General features: G+C 37.9%; 1 protein-coding gene across 5 annotated transcripts in view; it reads left to right on the top strand.

Annotated features, from left to right (window-relative positions):
• Window positions 1–15,873, top strand: part of Dmd (dystrophin) — a 2,436,643-nt gene extending 2,420,770 nt beyond the window's left edge. For all 5 annotated transcript variants that reach the window (XM_085838134.1, XM_085838135.1, XM_029473188.1 and 2 more), the window contains 2 exons: window positions 3,961–4,053; window positions 15,758–15,873. In XM_085838134.1, the coding sequence (XP_085694260.1) occupies window positions 3,961–4,053; window positions 15,758–15,855 (191 nt within the window). In that variant the 3' untranslated portion in view covers window positions 15,856–15,873. The remainder of the gene's footprint in view (window positions 1–3,960; window positions 4,054–15,757) is intronic.
• Window positions 15,874–22,821: the final 6,948 nt, after the last annotated feature.

The raw sequence follows: 22,821 nt of genomic DNA, 5'->3' as shown, positions 1-22,821 counted from the left end.
CTTCTTTTAGGTTTGTTGAGGGATTACCTTCTTGTTGTTTCTAGGGCGTGGTTCCTGTCCTTGTATTGGTTTTTTTCTGTTATTATCCTTTGAAGGGCTGGATTCGTGGAGAGATAATGTGTGAATTTGGTTTTGTCGTGGAATACTTTGGTTTCTCCATCTATGTTAATTGAGAGTTTGGCTGGGTATAGTAGCCTGGGCTGGAATTTGTGTTCTTTTAGTGTCTGTATAACATCCGTCCAGGATCTTCTGGCTTTCATAGTCTCTGGTGAAAAATCTGGTGTAATTCTGATAGGCTTGCCTTTATATGTTACTTGGCCTTTTTCTCTTACTGCTTTTAGTATTCTATCTTTATTTAGAGCATTTGTTGTTCTGATTATTATGTGTCGGGAGGTATTTCTTTTCTGGTCCAGTCTATTTGGAGTTCTGTAGGCTTCTTGATTTGCCTAGATACAGTCATTTGTAAACCTTAGCTTCAAATAAAGCCAGAGAATATTGTTAATACCTCAAAAAAGAATTTTTAGGCATGCTCATGAGAAGATGAGATAAATGAAGAAAACTATGAGTTGGCAAGCTTGTCCTGACTGTGGCTATTATAATTAGAACATTCTGAGTTGCCTTTAATATTATAGTTATATATGTATTAGTAGGCAAACTAAATTCTTCTATCTTACTGGGCTGGCAAATTAAAACAAAGTATATAGGTTGTTTTTTTTTTTTTTTTTTTTTTACCTTTACTTCAAACATGTATGTACTATCATTTATGGGGTCCCATATTATAATTCAGTTCACATAGATAACATGCAGTAATGTGAGCATGTGGTAATTAGCATTTCTGTATCCTTAGATCCTATTCTTATGTGTTGAGAACCAGTGACAGTCATTGCAAATAACCAGAAAATCTTCAAATTGGGCATTTCTTATTTGTATATGTTAGTTTGCTACAGTTGTGCAGGAGCTCAGCAGAACCTCAGCCCTGGCTGTCAGTTGAGTTCACCAGTGTTCACTTTGTCTCCCCTCCTCCATAGGTCAGCAGGCCACCTGAACCATGGGTTTCTTCTGGCACATAAGCATAATAGGCTAATGCAACAACTCACAAGCAATCTAAGCTTCTGGATATGTCACATCCATTAACATTCCATTCACCATAACCAGGCACATGGCCAAGTCAGCATTCTTGGACCACAGAAGAGCTCTCCTCTCAGCCTTTGATCACTTACTGCTAAACTTCTTGCTGTCCTTTGAGTAAACCAAACACACTGGTCTTCCAGGAGCTTTGTAGTTGCTCTTCCTTTGTCTGTTGCTCCCTTTCCTGATATACCTATGTGAGTCATATTTTCAAGTTCTTAGTACTTTGGCTCAGGTGCATCTCACCATTGTTTTAGTGCCCATCACTCCTTTGCACACCTACAATATTGATGAAGGCCTCAAAGAGGTCATTGGATCTCCTGATGCTATAGTTACAGGCAGTTGGGAGCTACTAACATGGCTGTCTAAAACTAAACTCAGGTCTTATAAAAGAACAAGAAGCACTGCTGAGCCATCTCTCAAGCCCCATAAATGTGTCTTTCTTGTAAAGGCATTACAAAAATAAACCTGTTCCAGTATCTAACAATCTAGCAATACATTACTAGTGCTTTATTCTTAAAATATTTATGAGCATATATTAATTGTGATGAGTTTTATTATTACATTGATATAATAAAAGGATTTTGATCATATTCAGCATCACCCTTCTTGTTTTATCTCCTTTCCCCTCTTTCTCTTCCTTTTCTCTGTGAGTGGTGTTACTTTGTATCCAGGTTTCATTTCACTCTTCAGTATAATCAGATATAGAATCTATTAAGTGCTAAAATGTTTTTCAGTTAGCCTATTTGCTCTTTTCTCCTGCCTATATGTGACAAAGCTGATTTCCATTCTTACAAAGAGGTAAGGTAAGCCATCCTGAGAAACCTGGAGACTATTGAAAAACTGAGGATACAGATTATACTTGTTTAGATACAATTTAGGATATGTTCGGTGCTTTAAAAATATTAGAATGGTTATTAGATCAATATCTGGGTACATGCATAGCTTCCTGAATTCAAACTCCAATACCTCCAAAAATGTTTGAATGGGTAGACTTATCACTTTCACAAAAGCTTTCCCTTAAAATAAGCCCATTCTCCATTTGAACTTAGATACTCTTTTTTGAGACAGGGGCTAGCTTACCTGCAGAGATGAACTAAGATGAACTTAGCTGACATCATTAGCTTATACTTTACAGTTTAATCCTTGAAGTCATTCAGGAACAGTATTGCCAGTCACATCTTTGAACTGTACCTGGGTCTTACAATGAGATTCCAAGAACTCAGGTATGATGTAATTAAACTGTCAGATATATCTACACGATGCTGAGTGTTTCTGCTGGTTCTGATTTAATCTGTAAGACATACTGTCAGGAACATGGTCTTGCTGCCATTAAAATGCCTCATGTTTCCCAGTTTAACAAAAATTTGCATCAGTGATGGAACAAAAAGATGGAATTGGCTCTGCAATTGGTGAGGGTTGTGTCTCTTCTGGTAATAGATCATTCATTCCAAGAGAGTAGTTGTTTAACTTAAATTTATTAAGAATAAATAAACTAAATGCCACATTTTTCTGTTCTGAAGATAGAAAGTTAAAACATGTGTGCATGTATGTGTCTACGTGGCCACATATGTGTGCATGCATGTTGAGAGAAGAGAGGAAGGAAGAGGAATCTAGTCTCTTGCTTCCTTGTGAACTGCATTCTTCATGCTGTTTTCCTGTGCTTAGGCTTTCAGTGGGATTTGCTCTGGCAGGAGACTCAGTGAATCAGGCTTTTTATCCACCCCAGCTTCTTAACCCTCCATTTTAGGAACGACATGCAGACTCACGTCCACCTAGAATATGATTTGTCTTAGCAATGAATTTTTCTGCTTGTGCTTAAAAACAAGCTTGAAAATGCAGGATTAGAATCTTAGCTGAAAATCCAAGCATGGCATAGACCAATGGAAATGAAAAGAATATGTAAATCATTTAGTCACTACCTCCCTAGTCAGTTCCCAGTCACATGTGAACGTGAGCTTGTCCTTAATCCTGTTCATTATTTCTGACTTGCTTGAACAAGGTCTTGCTTTGGAGGTAACAATGCACTTAACAAACAGAGCTTAGACAGAAGTGATTTTCATGATTAGGAGATTGATTAGCGTGAAAAACAACTTTCAAAGAACCTTCAGAATTCAAGTTCCTTTGGTTTGCCCCTGTCTGATACAATTTCCCCTATGCAAACTGTCGGGCAAGGAGAGACACTGATGCTCACACCATCCACAAATTCCCAATTCAAAAATGACCACGGAATTCCAAGTAATAAAAAGTAAATTCCTCAGCATTCTGTCTATGGTCCTTGCAATACTGATGGTAGTATTTATTAGTTCATGTACAATGTTTATTGCTTTTTATTACATTTGACTTTAATGCTACTTTAGTTTTGCTGTCGTCGCTGTCCAATATGAAAGACTGAAAAACCCCAGGTTCTCTGGTCTCTTATTACCTTTATGGAGTAAATTCAGTCTGCCATGTTCTTGTTTTTCTTTTGTGCTGAGGAAGCACACTGCAAGTGTGTGATAATAGTTGTTTCACCTCAAAGAAAAGCCTCACGTTTATTAATGGACTTCAAGAAAGAGATGTTTCTTTGATTTGATGTTAACTCCTAAGTATGAACACAAGTTTTCTTCCCCAAGATTATCAACACAGGTCAATTACCATGCGGATTTCCACGCATTAAGGAAGTAGTCCCTAATTATGAAGCTTGAGGAGTTGCTTGAGAAGTTTTTTGCTATGGTGTTCGTGAGCAAGCAAAATGAACATACAAAAGTTTGTAAAATGTTGCTGTGGCCCTTTCCTATGTCTGCATTTGGCAGAAATGTGATGGCTCTTGCTTGTTTTTCTTTCACTAAGGTGAGGAAGATCTTCTGAGTCCTCCCCAGGACACAAGCACAGGGTTAGAAGAAGTGATGGAGCAACTCAACAACTCCTTCCCTAGTTCAAGAGGTAAGGACCTGTATCTACAAGGGACTCAGACCCCACTCCCCTCCATTCTAACCGATGTGTTAATGTTTATTGGAAGCCAACATGTCCTGACAGAATGCCAATTTGTGTTCATGGTTAGATTTTATTTTTAGTATAGATTTCTTGTTTAGTGTATTTTGAGTGCAAATACCTGTGTGATCAAATTGTTTCTAGAAGTAAGAATTCCCTTTGTACTTCTAAAGTGTTTTACTTGTTTCCCATGTTGGTTGAGGAGCTAATTATGTGGTACCTTTTATTTAAGAGCAGTTATTATGTGACTTTCACAGATGAGAAAATTAGTGCTATGTGTTCCCTGTGTCAGGGATGGAAAGCTACAGTATGCCAGAGTGAGGCCCAGAAAATGCCTAGCAAGTGGTAGTGGTGGGAATTCTGGCTTGTAGTCTGATGCCTTTGTGTTTGAAAATTGTATCATACACCCTCATTTAAATATCAGGATAATTAGATCTCCATAGGTAATCAATCAAAAGACATTCTTTTTCTCTATCACATTGACCTTGTACATTACTGCACCCCATACAAAAGCAGGACTTTGGCACACAGAATTTTCCTGCAGGCCTGTATGAGCCACAGACATCTTGCTTCATCCAAAGAGATATTTTATGGCTCCTGATATGGTTCATTATCTGCTACAGTCTCTGAACCTTCCCCCGTCTACCGTCAACATAAAAAAAAAAAAATAAGGTCACATGTAAGCTGATCGAAGGAAAGCATAAAGAAGCAAAATGAAGAAAACAGAAAGTTCTATGACCAGTGATTAGTTCCCCTAATGGGCAACCTAGGAAGGAAGGGTAATGGAAAACCTGAGGTTTGTGCTCATCTCCATAAGGGCAATGAGGAGGGTGGGTTTGAGTAGTGTGATTTCCCTATCCTTTTGTTCACTGTCAGTTAACAATGGTCATTTCTAGCTATTTGATGTGTGAGTGAAGGTACACATGAAAAGCAGTAATGTTCTTGTAGAATGTTGCTAAGGAACCATCAGGGAAGCTAATTTTAAAGGTCTGTACCAACTATCTTTTCAATGCTGAACACAACTGATTGATTTTTACTAGATAAAACTCTTTACCTGTCTTGCACTAACTCCTTGCCCCATCCTTAGCCTAACTCTATTAGGTATCTCCTCTTCTTAGATGTCATTATTTAGAAAGAGAAGACCATAGACGAGCTTGATGGAAAATAAAATGCTTTCCCTTTTGCTCTTATCACTTTGTCCTTCCAGGTTCTACTAGGGTCCACTGTGTAGCAAAGAAAGCATTAGAAATGCAAAGGAAGAACTAGTTCTTGGCTTTTGAAGCCATGTGGTTCCCAACATGGGGCAATAATATAATTTCTATAGTGGAGATATATTTTCTGTGAGTGAATCCCTGAAGCATTCTGCTTCTTAGGAAGGAATTAGACTTGTGTCGAAGTTTCTTCTTCAAGGTTGCATGGTAGTTAGAGGTGTCAGGGTTTTGGCCTCTCCCATACATTTTATCTCCCCTTCTCTTTTTCTTAATGATCATTGACTTGTTTCCTCCCAGCTTCATGAACTGCTGGCCCCTTTCCCTGCTCTGTAAGAGGTTAAATGTTAAAAGTTACTAGCTGGATATTTCTTCCACCTCTAACAGGAAGGTACTCATAGAAGGAACAGCCACACAGCTCCTGCCCAGCTCCACGCTGATTAGCTTGAAAATAAAATCCTTTGCACTGGCTAGCTGTACTTCACTTCTAGAGTCCTTGCATGCAGACTAAGTATAGAAGGAACTTCCCAACACATTAGGAGTATAGCTTCCCTACTGTAGTGCTTGAAGTTCATTGGACTAATGTGTCATTTTACTAGTTTTAGTTTTGTTTTGCTTGTTTGGGACCTTGGGAACCTCTGTTCAGGCCCTGTGGATAATTTTATTAAATTAGAACTTAATGAAGACAATGGTCTGCTAAAGGCGGATTTGAGTGTGCTGATATAGAAGTGCCTTATCAGATATTTATTCCATTGGTTAATTTTTTTTTTTACTTAATCATAGTCTGGTGACTTGAGAAAATTAACTCATTCCAGAAATGCAAAAAAAAAAAACAAAAAACAAAAAAAACAAACAAACAAACCACTACAATTTAAAACAGTAAATAGCTAGTCTCAGAGTATTTGACTAGATGTGTGTGCATGTGTGTGTATGTTTCTGTGTGTGTGGTGTATGAATATGTATGTGCCTGTGCCTGGAGGCCAGCGGCTGGCATCAGACGTCTGCTTCCTCTATCTCTTTGCATCTTATTTCTTGAGACCCAGGCTTGTCATTTCAGCTAGGGGCTGAAATGAAGCAAGCCACCTGGGTCTACCCTGCCTCCCCAGCACTGGGGTTATAGATGCACACTGCTATACCTAGCTTTTACATGGGAGCTGGGAAACCAAACTCAGCTTCATTCAGCAAGCACTGTGTCCATTGAACTGTGTCCCCAGCCAGCCATTTAGCTGGGTTTTCTATGATGCTACAAGATCCTTGGTATTTTTGTTTGCTTCCCTCTAACTTGGATATTACTATAGGACCCAATTGGTTTAGAATAGTTTATTTGTAACTAAAAACCTAATTTGAAAAGCTCTGTGTGTGTGTGTGTGTGTGTGTGTGTGTGTGTGTATACACTTGTGCTTGTGTTTCCTTTGTCTGTATAAATAGAATGAACTGAATGAGGCAGAGACATTTCCATTTGGTACATATATTAGGTTGATATTAAGGAGAAGTTCCAGAGAACCTTAAACCTTGAGGTTAAAGGTCTTCCAAATCGAAGACCTTTATAGGTCATCCAACAGTCTTTGAGATTCAGACCATCAGTCTGGTTTAACTATTTATTGTGCATGTTTTATCACAAACTGGGGTACCTAAATAGTGTATATTGTGTATGTGCTTATATACATAGAGATATTTACTCACAGCTGTTTTACAAACACATGTTTATAATCACATGTACATACAAATATAAGAAACAAAATTTTTCTGAAGCAGTGCTTTCTATACTACATGTGATGCCTGCTGTTTCTGTCGAATTTGTTCAGGGATAAAATGTTGGTTACAATCTGGTAAATTGATTTCATAATCCAGTGTTACAAAGTTCTCTTTCTTATCTATCTTGTGTCAGATTTCCCTGCTCATGTATGTATCTTTTAAAAATAATCTTTTTTTTTTAACCATGTAAGTTTCTACCAAAACTGAGCTAAATGTCTTAGAGGACATGGTAGTCTTCCTCTGACTCATCTGTCCATGTTCCTTTCATTGTATTACCAGAAACAAATGAAGTTCCTGGTTGATACAGCTATTTCAGACAGCTGTTTCAGTAACTCAAAACAGATGTGAGAGCCAGCGGTCTGACATTTAGTGGAAATGTGTTATTAAATACCACCTTGTGGTTTGTTTTACCAGGCTAGTTAATTTCCAACAGAGGAAAAGCTTCATTGTAGAAAGAAATTAAAACTGCCATAAATTTAGAAAATAAACAGATAAAGTGTGTTACTGTATTCCTTGAATTTACAACATCTGTGCCACCCCTAAACCTGGACCAGAAGATATCTAAACTTTACCTTTCATTTCCAGAGTACTTAGAAGCACACAGAAGTTAGGTTCCTTTTTCATAGCCATTCAGCAGGTTAAATTAGGCCTCTAATAGCATCTAAATGTTTTTGCTCAGCCATTATTGAGATTAATAAATACAGCATGCTTCTCCGCTTAGTGCTAAGCCATGGCCATCTCTATTCTGAATATTAGGCAATATAGACTGCAGCACATCCAAGGTTTGCATGTGTGCTCATTTAAGTCTGGGATTTTATCTATCCTTGTTAGTCTTTAGTTATAGTTAGTTGTTCGTAATCGAGTGTCCTGTGTACCTTAGCCAGTTTCTGTCTGATCTGCTTATCTATGATCTGCCCCTCTTTAAGTATATGAAAACATTGACTTATAGCATAGTATATATCCCCTACTCTAAAACACTTACCATTATTGCATAGAAACACTATGTGAGTGGAGCAAGAAATACACATCATTTAAGATGAAACACCCTAAGCACTGTTATCATGTGTCTCTGATCATTTAGTGGCCTTCAAATGTAGATTTCTATGTACAAGTATGCACATTAATGAAAGAAGTGCTTTCTTAGTGACGTGGTATTGGACTTTGTAAAATGAAGTGCTCCCTTATACAGGTTAATAAATGATATAAGACAATCTTGGTGCATAAGACAATCAAGAAAATACTCCTATTTGAGGATTTCTTCTACCTCTGAAATTTCATGCTTATTGATCTATTCCACAGAATATCATCACTAACAGTCCCGTGGTATACTCTTTTCTTTTTATACCACTCCTACCCAAATAAGCTCACATACATTCTGCCAAATGCCCCCAAATAACTAATCGTACAAACAGTTTTTTAAAACCTGCTATTTTGTAATATTGAAATCTTCTTCTATAGCTCTTTTATGGGCAAGAAATAAAACAATTAAACAAAATAGATGGTACAGGTCATTGCTGGAGCACATGTGTAGCATGAACAAGGACCTGAGTTCCATCCCCAGCATTAAAAAACAAACAAACAAAAAGGTGGGCAGGGTCTGGGGAATTAGCTCAGCAGTTAAGAACATTGGCTTCTTTGCCAGAGAATCCAGATTAGATTTCCAGCACCTATGTGGTTACTCACAATCTTCTGTAATGCAAGTTTCAGGGGTATCCGATCCCCTATTCTGGACTCTGCAGGCACCAGACATGCATATAGTACTGAGACATACATACAGGCAAAATACCCATGCACATAAAATAAAATACAATATTTAAAAGTCAGGCAGAAGCATAATATACCACCACCACCCAGCAAGCCACAGTGTTTAGTAGCCACATCCACAAAGGGTATGGTAAATTATCCATTTATACTGGTGACTCACAATCTGCAAATTTTGAGCCGTCAGGCCCACTGATGTGTTTGTAGGAATGAAGGTTATTGGGACATAGCCACATCCATTCATTTGTGGATGAATTCATGATTTCTTGAAAAGCAGAGTAGTAGTTACCAAGTTGAGTAGTTGCTACAGTGACTATGTGGTTCATAAATCTGAAAGTATTTACCACCTGGTCCTTTGCAGAGAAAGTTTGGTCCGCCTTGCTTGGCACTTTTATCTTGTGTCCATTTAGACTCCTCACATGTGCACACCTGCAAGCTATATGGCTCAGCTTTCCAGCTCAGCAAAGCTGTGGAGATGCATTGTTTTGTGCCTTTATATCTGTACACCAGAAAGCCTGCACATTCAGGAAAGTACAGTCATTTGAATCATGTTTGAGTAGTAGTAAAATAGAAACCCCAAAATGATTATCGGCCTTAAATCCTAACCCTTAGCTTTTTCTTAAACCACTTGTGAGCCAAGAAAGCTAAAGCCCCCCAGAACACAATCATTTTTCCCAATTCTTTCTCTAAAACCATGAGTTCTAGTCAATAACCTCAAATTCTTGTTGCTTCAGGAAATTAGACTTCCCCAGACCCAACTAAGCTCCTGATTTATACCTAGGACTACCCCAGCACACCTCCCTTTTCTCTTATTCATTTCCTGATAACATACCACATTGCCAGAAGGACACCCTAACTGAAGATCTATGGAAACATTCTAAAGGACATATTTATGAAATAAAAACTTCAAGTGGATACTTGCATTTTAAAATGTTGGAGCTTGAGACAAAGGGCCTTTTCTTTTGTAGACTATTTTTGAACCTATAGATAACCAAGTGTCAAGAGAAGATTTGGAGAGAAATTAGGGTTTCATACAATATGACTTCTAAAAAAGTACCCAGGACAGATCAAATACAGATAACTGCATCATTTTCAGCAATAACAAGTTGACATATAGCTCAGTATACAATTAATAAAGATTTATAACCTTGGTCACAATAAAATTTTGAAAGTAAATCATATAGTTTTCTTACAACCCTGTCCTTGCCTAATGTTCTGAAGTCTAAAGACAAACTTTGGAATCTAATCTCTAAGGTTGCAAACCCTTTTGGTGTCAAAGGCTACTTTCACAGAGGTTACACATCAGATATCCTGCATATCATATATTGACATTATGATTTATAACAGAAGCAAAATTACAGTTATGAAGCAATAACAAAATACTTTTGTGGTTGGGGTCTCAACTGGAGGAGGGACTGTATAAAAGGTTGCAGCATGACAAAGGTTGAGAGCTGCTGTAGAACTCATATCCGGATGACTCACAAACTGGCCCCATCAGGACATGCTCCTCTTCTAGAAGACAGGAAAAACTATTCCCTAGAGTATAGAGCCCATGTCTTCTGTGGGGTTCTGCTTTGACACACAATTAACAACTTTTGATGTTTAATACATCCATTGTCAAGTCAAAAATAAAGAGATTATGAGACGACTGAATGCCAAACTTGAGATTCTATTATGGTCGCCCTTGAAAACAATGGCCCCATTTGTCAAATTCCTATTCTGTGTGATTTTCATCCAGTTTAACGTGTGAAATTTATGGATACTACAAATGATGTCTTTTGGGTCCTGTTATCTGTTTACACTGATTTTAAGTGTATGTAAAGGTTATTTGACTGGATGTGTCTGTGGGATTTCCTGTTTGTTTTTTTTTTTTTTTTTTTTCTCTAAGAGAGTAAATGCATTGTCACCTCAAAATCTGTTTGGAAAAAGAAGCAAATTTGTATATAAAACTGTATATTTATGCGTGTTTTATTTTTCCTTTCTGATCTATCTGCCTCTTCCTCTCTCTATTATTAAAGGAAGAAATGCCCCCGGAAAGCCAATGAGAGAGGTTAGTGAGACTCAGGCGCACAGCCATGGCTTCTGTCTGTCTCATCCTGCTTTCTGTGTCTGGCCTTTGTCTAAGAACTGTGTGTGTGTGTGTGTGCACGCGCATTTGTATATTACACATTCTGTCATCATCCCCTCTCCACTTGCAGCTCATGAGGAGAATTCCTCAAATGTTCACTGCCATTGTCATCTCCATGATGACAGCAGCAGGGGTCGGGGGAACTGGAGCCTCTCAAATATGGCAGTCCTCTCTAGTCCCTAGGTTGGAACCTTGCAGTTCGCATCTGTTGCTATCTGCACCACAAACAGAATATTCAAAATAAGTTTCACCTTGAACATTACTAATGAGTCATAAAACTTCCTTCCATTTCCAGGACCTGAGCATTTACTACCAGGGTCTTAGGGTTTGATTCTTCTGAGGTGATTACTACCTTTTATTTTGTTTTGTTTTTCCCCTCTTTTCCTGGTTCCTACACTTCTCCATTTCCATTTTAGCTAAGATTTGTTTGAGTATGTACTGTGTGCCAAGCACGGTTGTGGGCAGTTGCCATTCATTTCCCTATCATGTAATCGTCATGACAAACCTATGAGGTAGGTATTCTTCTGAATTCTGTTTTTCACACTTAAGGTAACTGAATCACAGAGTGTGTAAGCAAAGTGTCCAGAGTGGCAGAGCCAAAGGAAGAATCCAGGAAGCCTGGCTTCAAAGCCACATTAGTAATCTCAGTGCTGGAAAGGCTACATCGTCTCAACATTCCCTTTAGAAGACTCGCTTTTTATTTGGCATTTGGATCCAAAGAGAATAGTAACCCATTAGGTTAAATAAATGAATGTTGGGGTGTTGATTTGTTTTTTCAATATATTTTAAAGGGTTGAAATGAATAGGGTACAGCATTAACACTGAATATACTTTGAGTTTTTACAGTGAAAGCTGCTTCTTCATCTTATTATCTGAACATTGACTTACCTACTCAAGTGGCCACTGGGTGACAAAGTGTTAAGTGTCAGTCCAAGTGGAATAAGATTGCCCTAAACAAGATATTCATGTGAGGAGAGAGGCAGGCAAGCTCTCCTAAGAGATGCCAATGACATGTGTGCTGTTCTGAGAGATAAGCTGGACAAGTAGAATATTCCTGCCTATGATCTGCATCCTTAGCACAGAGATAGACACTGATACATTTAAACATAAGCAGTCATGGGTCTGGAGAGGTGGCTCAGCAATTAAGTGTTCTAGCAGAAGACCCATGTTCAGTTCCCAGTACTGTTATGCAGAGGCTCAAATCCACCTGTAATTCCATCTCCAGGGGAACCAGTAAGTCTCCAATAATACCATCTCTCATAAGTACACATAGTTTAAAACATTAGAAAATGGTATAAATCTTTCTTTAAAAAACCTAAGTAGCCATACTAGATATTCTGCCAATCCTATGCAATTATAATAAATTTCATGGTTCTCACAGACGTCCTTTCAAAAAGAGGGAACAGAATTTCAGGGATGGAATAGTAGCTTGGAGGAGAAGTTCAGAAAATTTGAATCAGTGATGCGTTGAATGTTCCTGACTCATGTACTTAGTCTGTGAAACTTCTTGGTTAATTTTAGTGGTGAGTGGCCACCTTCAGTTTTAACGTTGTTTTGTGGGAAAGAAATGCATCCTAACGTTAACTCCCTGAACATGTTTTATCCGTGAATAAATATTTTTAAAGTGTAGTAGATTGAATTGAATCAGTGACTACTACCCAAGATGCAGGACAGTGAGATGAGCTCCCAAATGTCACAACAGTGTCACAACCATAATGACATTATATAGCTATGAAAACACCCTAAACTCACGTTAAGGCCAAATATTTTATTTTCAGAGATGAAGTTACAGAGAGGAAAAGATAAGCCTATTTCGCTGTGGTAGTCTGGCTTTTCTTTGGCCAATTTAATGCTAACCATTTATTTGGGAAATGTATTTAAAAAAAAAAAAAGAGTGCCAGATTGCTATTGAGGTCTTGGATCTTCGCCAGAAAGTCTCAATTCCAATCACTGTGGAAACCAGCTCCCTTAGGCAGTGGTGGCATGTGAGACTAAATGTGTTGCAGTTAGTGCCAACTTGGAAACACATAAAACTGTCCTAATGTTCAGCGCATGGTGCCTCTGTGTTCAATAATCCTTGCTTAAGAACAGATTAAATTAATACTTTCTATAGACATATTTTTATGTCACCCTGTGCCCAAAGCCCATTGCTAGTGCTTGAATCCTGGCTACTTTTAGACCTCTTGCATTTATAGTATGATATTTAAATGTTACCTTTAGATTTCGTCAAGTAAAGTTAATGACCTCACTGTACCCTCCCTTACACAAAAGATAATATAACCATGATACATATCAATTTATGTCCTACATCCTTGTTTTACCCCTCCAGTGGATTGAGGTTTAATTCTTTGGGTCAATATTTCGTCAAAGATAATGATTTTGGCTTTATTTTGCTTGCTTCTGTATCCAATAAAACTTCCATAAAATTAGAATCATTATTCTAATGAAATGGGTATCTGTTATATTACCAAATATGTAATACTATACATATAATATAAATATAGCAAGCTATCTCTAAAAGTTCTTATTTTTTATAGCATAAGGGTTATCATAAAGACTTTTATTAACACAGAACAACCTAAGCAGGTTAATACAACCCAACATTTTATGCTAGTATGTATAGTATATTAAGAATAATGAACTTTTCTTTGTGCTGACAATGTTTTAAATAGCAGATTTTCCCTAGAACTAATACTTAAATATAGTCAAGTGTTGCTGCTAGGTAATAAGCTAACTCTATTTGAAAGACTAGCAGTATTCCTTGGGGATATAGACTATCAGTACACTTATTTAGTTTACTATCTTCTAAACTGCAGTATATAATCCCTAACCAATATCCTTTAAAGGTTAGTTTTAATTATCTGCATATTGATGAGAAAAACTAAGGTATTCCCTATTCTGTTTATATTTTTAAAATATATCTCCTAGCTACTAGGTAGTATCCTAGAGTCAGGTGTGTGTCACAAGATATGGTTAGAATCATATTCACTGCCAGGTTATTAGAATATTTCTTACTGACTTTGGTAAGCTTGCTAAGAATCTAAAAGTTGTATTTATTCCATCCACTTTGGAATGTGTGTGATTGTGCAGCTCGCCCAGAGCTGCTGTACAGTGAAAAGGAGATATGGGGGCTTCCCTCCAACCTGAAAAGCACGTGTATGTTTGCATTCTGAAATCCACAGAACAACAAAGGACTCCACCATGACTTCCTGACTTTTTTTTTTTCATTTTTCATTTGTTGGTTGTTTTTTAAAGATGGGATCTCACTCTGTAACCCAATGGTGGCCTTGAATTTAACATCCTTTTCCTGAGTACCAGGATTACTAGTGTACCTGGTCTTCCTATGTTGAATGCATGCATATATATATATATATATATATATATATATGCATATCTCCAAAGATGATTTCAGTTTTCACTGCCAGAATATTGGCCCACTTTATGAATAGTACATATGTTCTGTTAAACATTTTAGTATTTGAAGACTCAACCAAAATCCAAAGTAATTTTTTAAAACACAATTAGCTCTCAATGAAATTCTCTGCGGTAATAAAACTCAAAGAGATTTACAAACTTAGCCATCTTAATGTAAATGCTTCAGTGGCGTTAAATATTTAATAAATCTTGACCTGATCTGGTAGCATTACTATGTCAGTGCTTGCTCATGAATCTTATAATTCTCCCATATTTTGTTTAACATATGTATCTCTTGAAATAAATATTAAAACAGAATACATGTTCTGGTTTGTCTTTAAATTTTATTGGGATTTTAGCAGTTATGAGACTTTGTTAAGCTGATACGTGGGAAGGTAGTAATGGCCTAATAAAGTATCTCATTTCCAAGAGCAATACTTGAAAAAGAGAATGACTTACCAAGGTTGAAGAATTAAAGGAAGACTCATAAAATGGGACATATACCAAAAAGAGAGCTGTAGATTACTTCTCAGATTATTTTACTCCGAATGTTAGTTTTGCTAATGTGCTCACAGATACTATGCTCTTGATTCCATGTTGGGGGATAAATGCCAGGTCATGCTGTATTATTATGAAAAGGCTATTTTGATACTTAACCCTCATTTAGTAGTCAAGCAGAGATGGATTCTCAGGATCTCCAAATCTTTGTACTACACGTAGGTCATATTATAATTAGGCTGCAGAGTAATTTGGAGCATAGAGTGGTTTTTATTATGAAGCTTTCTAATTTATATGTGAGCAGTGTACAAAAAGGTCAAATCAAGAATTTATTTTTCAGCCCAAGTAAAAGCAGAAAGAAAATAGTCATGTCCACCATAGCATGCTTATTCTTCACAGGCTTTAAGCAGCCAGTAAATGACAATTTTATGTGGTAGTCAGGGTCACTGTGCTGGTAATGGTGATCTTAGCAGGCAGAGAAGGTGGTATTGATTTGATAGTAAAAGTGTAGATTATACAACAGAATAAATACAAGTATAGTAAATACAACAAAGTGTGAAAGGTGTGTGCCATTACAAATCTTTCTCGGTGATAAGAGCCTCGTCTATGAAGTTCTGAGATGTGTTAGGAAGATGAATGCATCAATTTACATTTTTCCCCATCAAATGACACCATGCTGATCCAGCATTAAGCTAATACTAACACCATGCAATGCTTCATTAACAAGGATTTGCTTCTTGCTAGAAATGGGTAAAAATGGACTGTGGTCTGTATACCTTCAATGCAGCTTATGTGTTGTCTTTTCCTGAAGTGGTAATGCCTCCCAATAGTGGCAACCAGGGGTACAATACTTGCACACTCTGTAAACTCTTTCTTTCTCTTTGTTTTCCAGGACACAATGTAGGAAGCCTTTTCCACATGGCAGATGATTTGGGCAGAGCAATGGAGTCCTTAGTTTCAGTCATGACAGATGAAGAAGGAGCAGAATAAATGTTTTACAACTCCTGATTCCCGCATGGTTTTTATAATATTCGTACAACAAAGAGGATTAGACAGTAAGAGTTTACAAGAAATAAAATCTATATTTTTGTGAAGGGTAGTGGTACTATACTGTAGATTTCAGTAGTTTCTAAGTCTGTTATTGTTTTGTTAACAATGGCAGGTTTTACACGTCTATGCAATTGTACAAAAAAGTTAAAAGAAAACATGTAAAATCTTGATAGCTAAATAACTTGCCATTTCTTTATATGGAACGCATTTTGGGTTGTTTAAAAATTTATAACAGTTATAAAGAAAGATTGTAAACTAAAGTGTGCTTTATAAAAAAAAGTTGTTTATAAAAACCCCTAAACAAACACACACGCACACACACACACATGCACACATACATGCACGAACCCACCACACACACACACACACACACACACACACACACACTGAGGCAGCACATTGTTTTGCATTACTTTAGCGTGGTATTCATATGGAATTCATGACTTTTTTTTTATTTTCTTGCATACGAACCCCACCAAATGACTGCTTCATATTGCTCTTTTGAGAATTGTTGACTGAGTGGGGCTGGCTATGGGCTTTCATTTTATACATCTATATGTCTACAAGTATATAAATACTATAGGTATATAGATAAATAGATATGAAGTTACTTCTTCAAATGTTCTTGCCACTTCCTAATGGAAATTGCTTCTATTCATCTGGGCTTATCTGCTTGGGCAAGAGTGAATTTTCCCTGGAGCCCAAAGCCAGGAGACTACCGCCACACTAAAATATTGTCTAGGGCTCCAGATGTTTCTAGTTTTAAACTTTCCACTGAGAGCTAGAGGATTCATTTTTTTCAAGGAACATGCGAATGAATACACAGGACTTACTATCATAGTAATTTGTTGGTTGATATATTCAACTTCCTACTGTTGGGTTAGATTTAATGATGTTTCTGCAATAGAACATCAAACGACATTTTTAACTCCCAGGCAGTAGGAGGAAGATGGTAGGAGCTAAAGGTTGTGGCTCCTCAGTCAATTCATATGAGGAGAGCAACAACTCTGTAAAAGAATGGATGAATATTTACAACTATACATATAAACATCTCTATAATTACAACTAAATTGTTCTGCCCTCTTCATAAACTCAACCTGAAGTGGGTGGTTTTGTTGTTGTTGTTGTTGTTGTTGTTGATGATGATGATGAATTTTAGATTTTAGATTTTTTGGGTTTTTTTTCTTCATTGTGATGATTTTTTTTTTAATGCTGCAAGACTTAGGATTACTGTTAAGAAAGTAACCCAATCACATTGTGACCCTGGTGAATATCAGTCCAGAAGCCCATGAACTGCATTTGTCTCCTTTGCATTGGTTTCCGTGCAAGTAACTCCACACAGGATTGTGGGTGAGAAGGCACAGTAGTTGGAAAGTTTTGAGAGCAAAAGCCTCTCCAAACTCTCTGGTCTAGTTGACGGGCTGAAATGTCTAAACAAATGCAAGTCATTGAACCAGGAGAAAAAGTGCAACAGAAAGCTAAGGACTGCTAGGAAGAGCTTTACTCCTCTCATGCCAGTTTCTTCTTCTTAGCATTTAAAGAGCATTCTCTCAATAGAAATCACTGTCCTATCATTTCGCAAATCTGTTACCTCTAACGTCAAGTGTAATTAACTTCTAGCGAGTGGGTTTTGTCCATTATTAATTGTAATTAACATCAAACACAGCTTCTCATGCTATTTCTACCTCACTTTGGTTTTGGGGTGTTTCTAGTAATTGTGCACACCTAATTTCACAACTTCACCACTTGTCTGTTGTGTGGACACCAGTTTCCTTTTTTCATTTATAATTTCCAAAAGAAAACCCAAAGCTCTAAGATAACAAATTGAAATTTGGTTCTGGTCTTGCTTTCTCTCCCTCTCTCCTTTATGTGGCACTGGGCATTTTCTTTATCCAAGGGTTTGTTTTCACCAAGATTTAAAACAAGGGGTTCCTTTCCTACTAAGAAGTTTTAAGTTTCATTCTAAAATCCAAGGTAGATAGAGTGCATAGTTTTGTTTTAATCTTTTCGTTTTATCTTTTAGATATTAGTTCTGGAGTGAATCTGTCAAAATATTTGAATAAAAACTGAGAGCTTTATTGCTGATTTTAAGCATAATTTGGACATCATTTCATGTTCTTTATAACCATCAAGTATTAAGGTGTAAATCATAATCAGTGTAACTGAAGCATAATCATCACATGGCATGTATCATCATTGTCTCCAGGTACTGGACTCTTACTTGAGTATCATAATAGATTGTGTTTTAACACCAACACTGTAACATTTACTAATTATTTTTTTAAACTTCAGTTTTACTGCATTTTCACAACATATCAGACTTCACCAAATATATGCCTTACTATTGTATTATATTACTGCTTTACTGTGTATCTCAATAAAGCACGCAGTTATGTTACAAAAAAATACCTGTTGGTTGGACTGGAGTAGTTTATTTTTTCTTTTAAGTTACTTCGTTTGTCTTTCTGTGCATTTTTCTTTTGGGGTGGAGGCTGTCAATGTGTTACATGGGTGCCCTGGAACTCCTAGATTCAAGTGTTCCATCCTGCCTTTGCCTCTGAAATAGCTGGGACTGCAAGGTCATGCCCTGCTTTATGTATTCAAGAACTCTTAAGAATATACAGATCATATATATGTATATATATATGCACACATATAATGATATAAATATGCATTTAACTACACATGTGTGTCAATGACATAAAAGCAGAATGGGGACTATTTGGGGGAGCAAGGGCACTGTTGAGGGGAGAGGATAGATGAATGATCATAGTGAGAAGGAATTTGAGCAAGGCACAATGATATGTATGCATGACAGTGTCATAATGAAAGCCATCATTTCTGACACTAAAAGAAATGATTTACATTTAAAAAAATGCATGACAGTGCAGACCCTGTAATATCAACACTTAAAAGACAAAGGCGGGAGGGTCACCTTAAAGTCAAGACCAGCCAAGTCTATGTAAGGAGTCTTGGGCCAGCCATAGTGAGATCCTATCCCAAGAAAACAAAACCCAGCATGAGTATATGTACTTGATGAGTGTGCTAATTCCAGTGTTCAGGTGCCATGGGGCATTTATGATTGTCCAAAGACAGCAATGTGTGCCATTCCTCATCGTTCACCTTATGTGAGACAGGGTCTCTGCTTTTCACCACTTTGGATGCCAGGTGGGGTGTCCTGCAAGCTTCTAGGGATTCTTCTGCCTTTCATCTCACCATAGGAGAACTGTAATTGCAGTCATGGAATACCTACACCAGGCTTTCCATGTATCTTGGGGATTTAAACTCAGGGAATCATGCTTGTATGGCAAGCACTTTACCCACTGAGCCATCTTCTCATCCATGGAGATATTTCCCTTTCAGTTTACAAAATGTTTTCTCATTCTCTCCTTCCAAGTCATACATATTCTAAGATGTATAAGCTATACTATTACAGGGCATTCTTGTGGCATGTGTTGGTCTTCAGTCTTTGCCATAAAAGTAGCAAACAATATTATACATGTCCTGTTCCATCACTCCACTTGTATATAAATGTACCCATCAGTACAAATGAAGTTGCAGGATCAAAGGCAAACCTTTGTAACTTGGCAGATAAGTTGTTGTTTTCTAAGTTTGTTTTAGCAACTAAACCAGCTTGAAATTTGCCCCTTACTCCTTAAGAGAATTTCATCATCTCCTTCAATTGTTAATTGCACAAGGCCTCTGGATATGTGAATGGTAGGTAGGTCAGGGGTCATAAATGATGTCTCAGAAACAGGTCTTGGGAGGTTTCTACAAACATGGTGATGGCTACCACCACACTGAGACTCCTTTCCCAATCTCCATGCCACTGTGCTTCTTCTATTAGCAGTGAAGATGAGGAGGCGATGAATAGCAATGCCCCAATGGGGGTCAAATGCTTGTGGGCAACTGAATACATGGTACAGCCAGTTCCAATGATTTGAAAATAATAGGAAATGATGCAACTTAAGAATGATGTGCAGGTGGCAACTCTGATAGGAATCACATGCTAACTTGGGGTGGGGTACAGAGTAATAAAAAAAGCAGAGTGACTGCTGCATTGATAGGGTACAGAGAAAACCACATAACAAGAGCGTTGTCAGCCTGTTTTGATAAATGATGCATCCCTCCTCCACTATTCAAACGTGCTTTTTCTACAATACTCAGACTAGCTGTTAACATAATAACTGAGGACTCTTCCGCCTTATGCTATGTCTGAAACAACAGTGTAGATGACTCTAAGGAGTTCAATTGGCTTTCTATTCGATTCTTTGCACATGCTGAAGGGGACAGAATTAATAAAGTTCAAAATTAAAGCGGATCAAGCTGGCGCAGATTGTGCACCAGCAAGCAAAATGTGTGTCTGGAGGAAAGCACCGAGACGAATGCATGTGTTCTGTGGAACTGTGATGGGATTTCCTGCATTTGTAATGCTCTAATGGAGGAATGAATACAAAGGCAAGCACTTGCACACATGGAAAGATTTTTCCTTCAGATTAAGTGGAGGAAGGAATTCAAAGCTTTCCTACAGTAGCAAAACCATGGGAGTGGAAACCACAACTCATTCAATGCCTCTTGAATCTCAAGGTGTTGCTATTGCACAGACTGATAACACATTCCAGAGAATCCAAAACAAATACAATAACTATTGTGAACTATAGGAAATCTGGGATTTCTAAGAGTGGTTTTTAGGTACAGAAAATACTATACTAACTCTCAAAGCCTTTATACACATATGAGTACACATATTATACACATAGCTCTTCTGTTAATTTTATTTTTAAATAATTCAAACTTAAGAAAAATGGAAACAACAGTACCAAAGCCCTCATGTACCCTTTAATTTAGATGACTTGATTGTTTACAATTACATTGTATACTTTATGATTCATTTGACAGGTAGATGAGCACTCTCTCTCTCTCTCTCTCTCTCTCTCACACACACACACACACACACACACACACACACACACACTCACCTACAATTGATTTGTAAAGGACCCGTTTATACATATATAGTTCTTATCCACATTCTAAAAGCTAGGATGTTCTACGGTATAACCATAGTGCACTCATTAAAAGAAAGCATTTAGCAGCACCACATAATGCTATCTATCATTGACTTCACTACCTATATCCAAATATCACTTTTGTTAATACGTGTTATTGTTCTGGTGTTTTTTGTTTTTGTTGTTTTGTTTTGTTTTGTTTTCTGGCCTAGGACCTACTCCACAATTTCTGGACATTTAGGTGTCATGTCTCTTTAATCGCCTTTGATCTGGAACAGTTTTCTGTCTTCCCTGTCTTTAAAGACCTTGACACTTTTACAAGCACAAGCTCGGTACTCTGTAGGATGACCTCATTTTGTGTTTGCTGGATGTGTCCTCAGGATTAGATTTAGGGCATGCATTTTTGGCAGGCACACTATACAAGTGATGTTGACTCCTCACCACATCATCCTAGGAGGCAGGTAATGCTTGTCTATCCTGTTTTAGCTTTTCTCTTGGGTATCTTAGGTAAGGCAGGGTCTGTGAGAATTCACCACTTGGTATATATTTTAAAACATATTTTTTCGAAAATCTGTAGATACAACATATGAATCTTATTTTCCATGAATAAACAGACATTTTTTTAAAAGTACCTTTCTGTGGTAGACATACCCAAATTGAGAAATCTAAATACCCTGCTCTAATGTTCTACACATTTAATGTGCTTTATTTTTAAGCCTCTAATGTCCAACAGGGAAGTATTTCACCACCAACCAAATTAGCACTCAATTCAAGTGAATATAAGCAAGGTTGCAGTTCATTGAAGTTCTCTGAATGATCCCATGCTACATACTGTATGACCTTGAGATGCCAAATATTTTAAGTTCAGACTCCATTTTAGAGAACCTGACCTAAGTTTGAACTCAGGTAAACTAACACTCATTAGTTTCCAAGTTGCCCTCAGCAAACCCAAGGCTAGTTCCAGTCTATTGGCTAATCCCCAACAAGACCAGCATCTCCAGGTTACACCTTTAACAAGGCCAGTGTCTCCAGGTTATTCCTCCAACAAACCAACACCCCCAGGTTACAAGCCCACCCCCTGCCTAATGACCACCAATGCAGAGGGGAGCAGAAATTAAGCTTATGATATGACTCCCAGAACCAACCAATTATGTTAAAGGCCACAGCAGCTTTCCAATTAGATGCTTGCATATGTACTCTTCTTGCTTCCTTCTACAAATTCTTGCCCGGATACACATTCAGGGTTCCTCCACCACCAAAACTGCCCCCACCTGACAGCAGTGCATTGGAGGTGGGGGGCAAGCTAGCTGGAATAGAATAAAGACCCTGCTGTGAATTGCATCAGATCGGCTCCTCTCTGTGTTTTGGAGGGATCACTAACATTTCCCTGGCACAACAACCTGAGTCTTTTTTTTTAAATTTGTTTTGCTTTGTTTTTATTCACTTTTTACATCTGGCTCACTACCCTCCTCCCAGTCACACCATCCCACAATCCTTTCTCCCATCCCTCCTTCTACTCTGCATGGGTGGGGGCCCCCATGGTTAGAATCCCCCACTCTGGCACATCAAGTCTCTGCAGGACTAGGCTCATCCTCTCCCACTGAGGCCAGACAAAGCATTACAGCTAGAAGAACATATCCCACAGGCAGGCAACAGCTTTTGGGATAACCTCCACTCCAGTTGCTCAGGACCCTCATGAAGACCAAGATGCACATCTGCTTCATATGTGCAGTGAGGCCTAGGTCCGGCCTGTATATGTTCTTTGGTTGGTGGTTCAGTCTCTAAGTGTCCCAAGGGTCCATGTTAGTTGAGTCTGTTGGTCTTCCTGTGGAGTTCCCATCCCTTTCAGGCCCTCAGTCCTTCCTCCTATTCTTCCATAAGAGTCCCCAAGCTCCAT

Source organism: Mus caroli, unplaced genomic scaffold (assembly GCF_978045245.1).
Source record: "Mus caroli unplaced genomic scaffold, Mus_caroli_1 scaffold_5, whole genome shotgun sequence".
NCBI classification, from domain to species: domain Eukaryota; kingdom Metazoa; phylum Chordata; class Mammalia; order Rodentia; family Muridae; genus Mus; species Mus caroli.
This window is presented reverse-complemented; position numbering and strand designations above follow the sequence as displayed.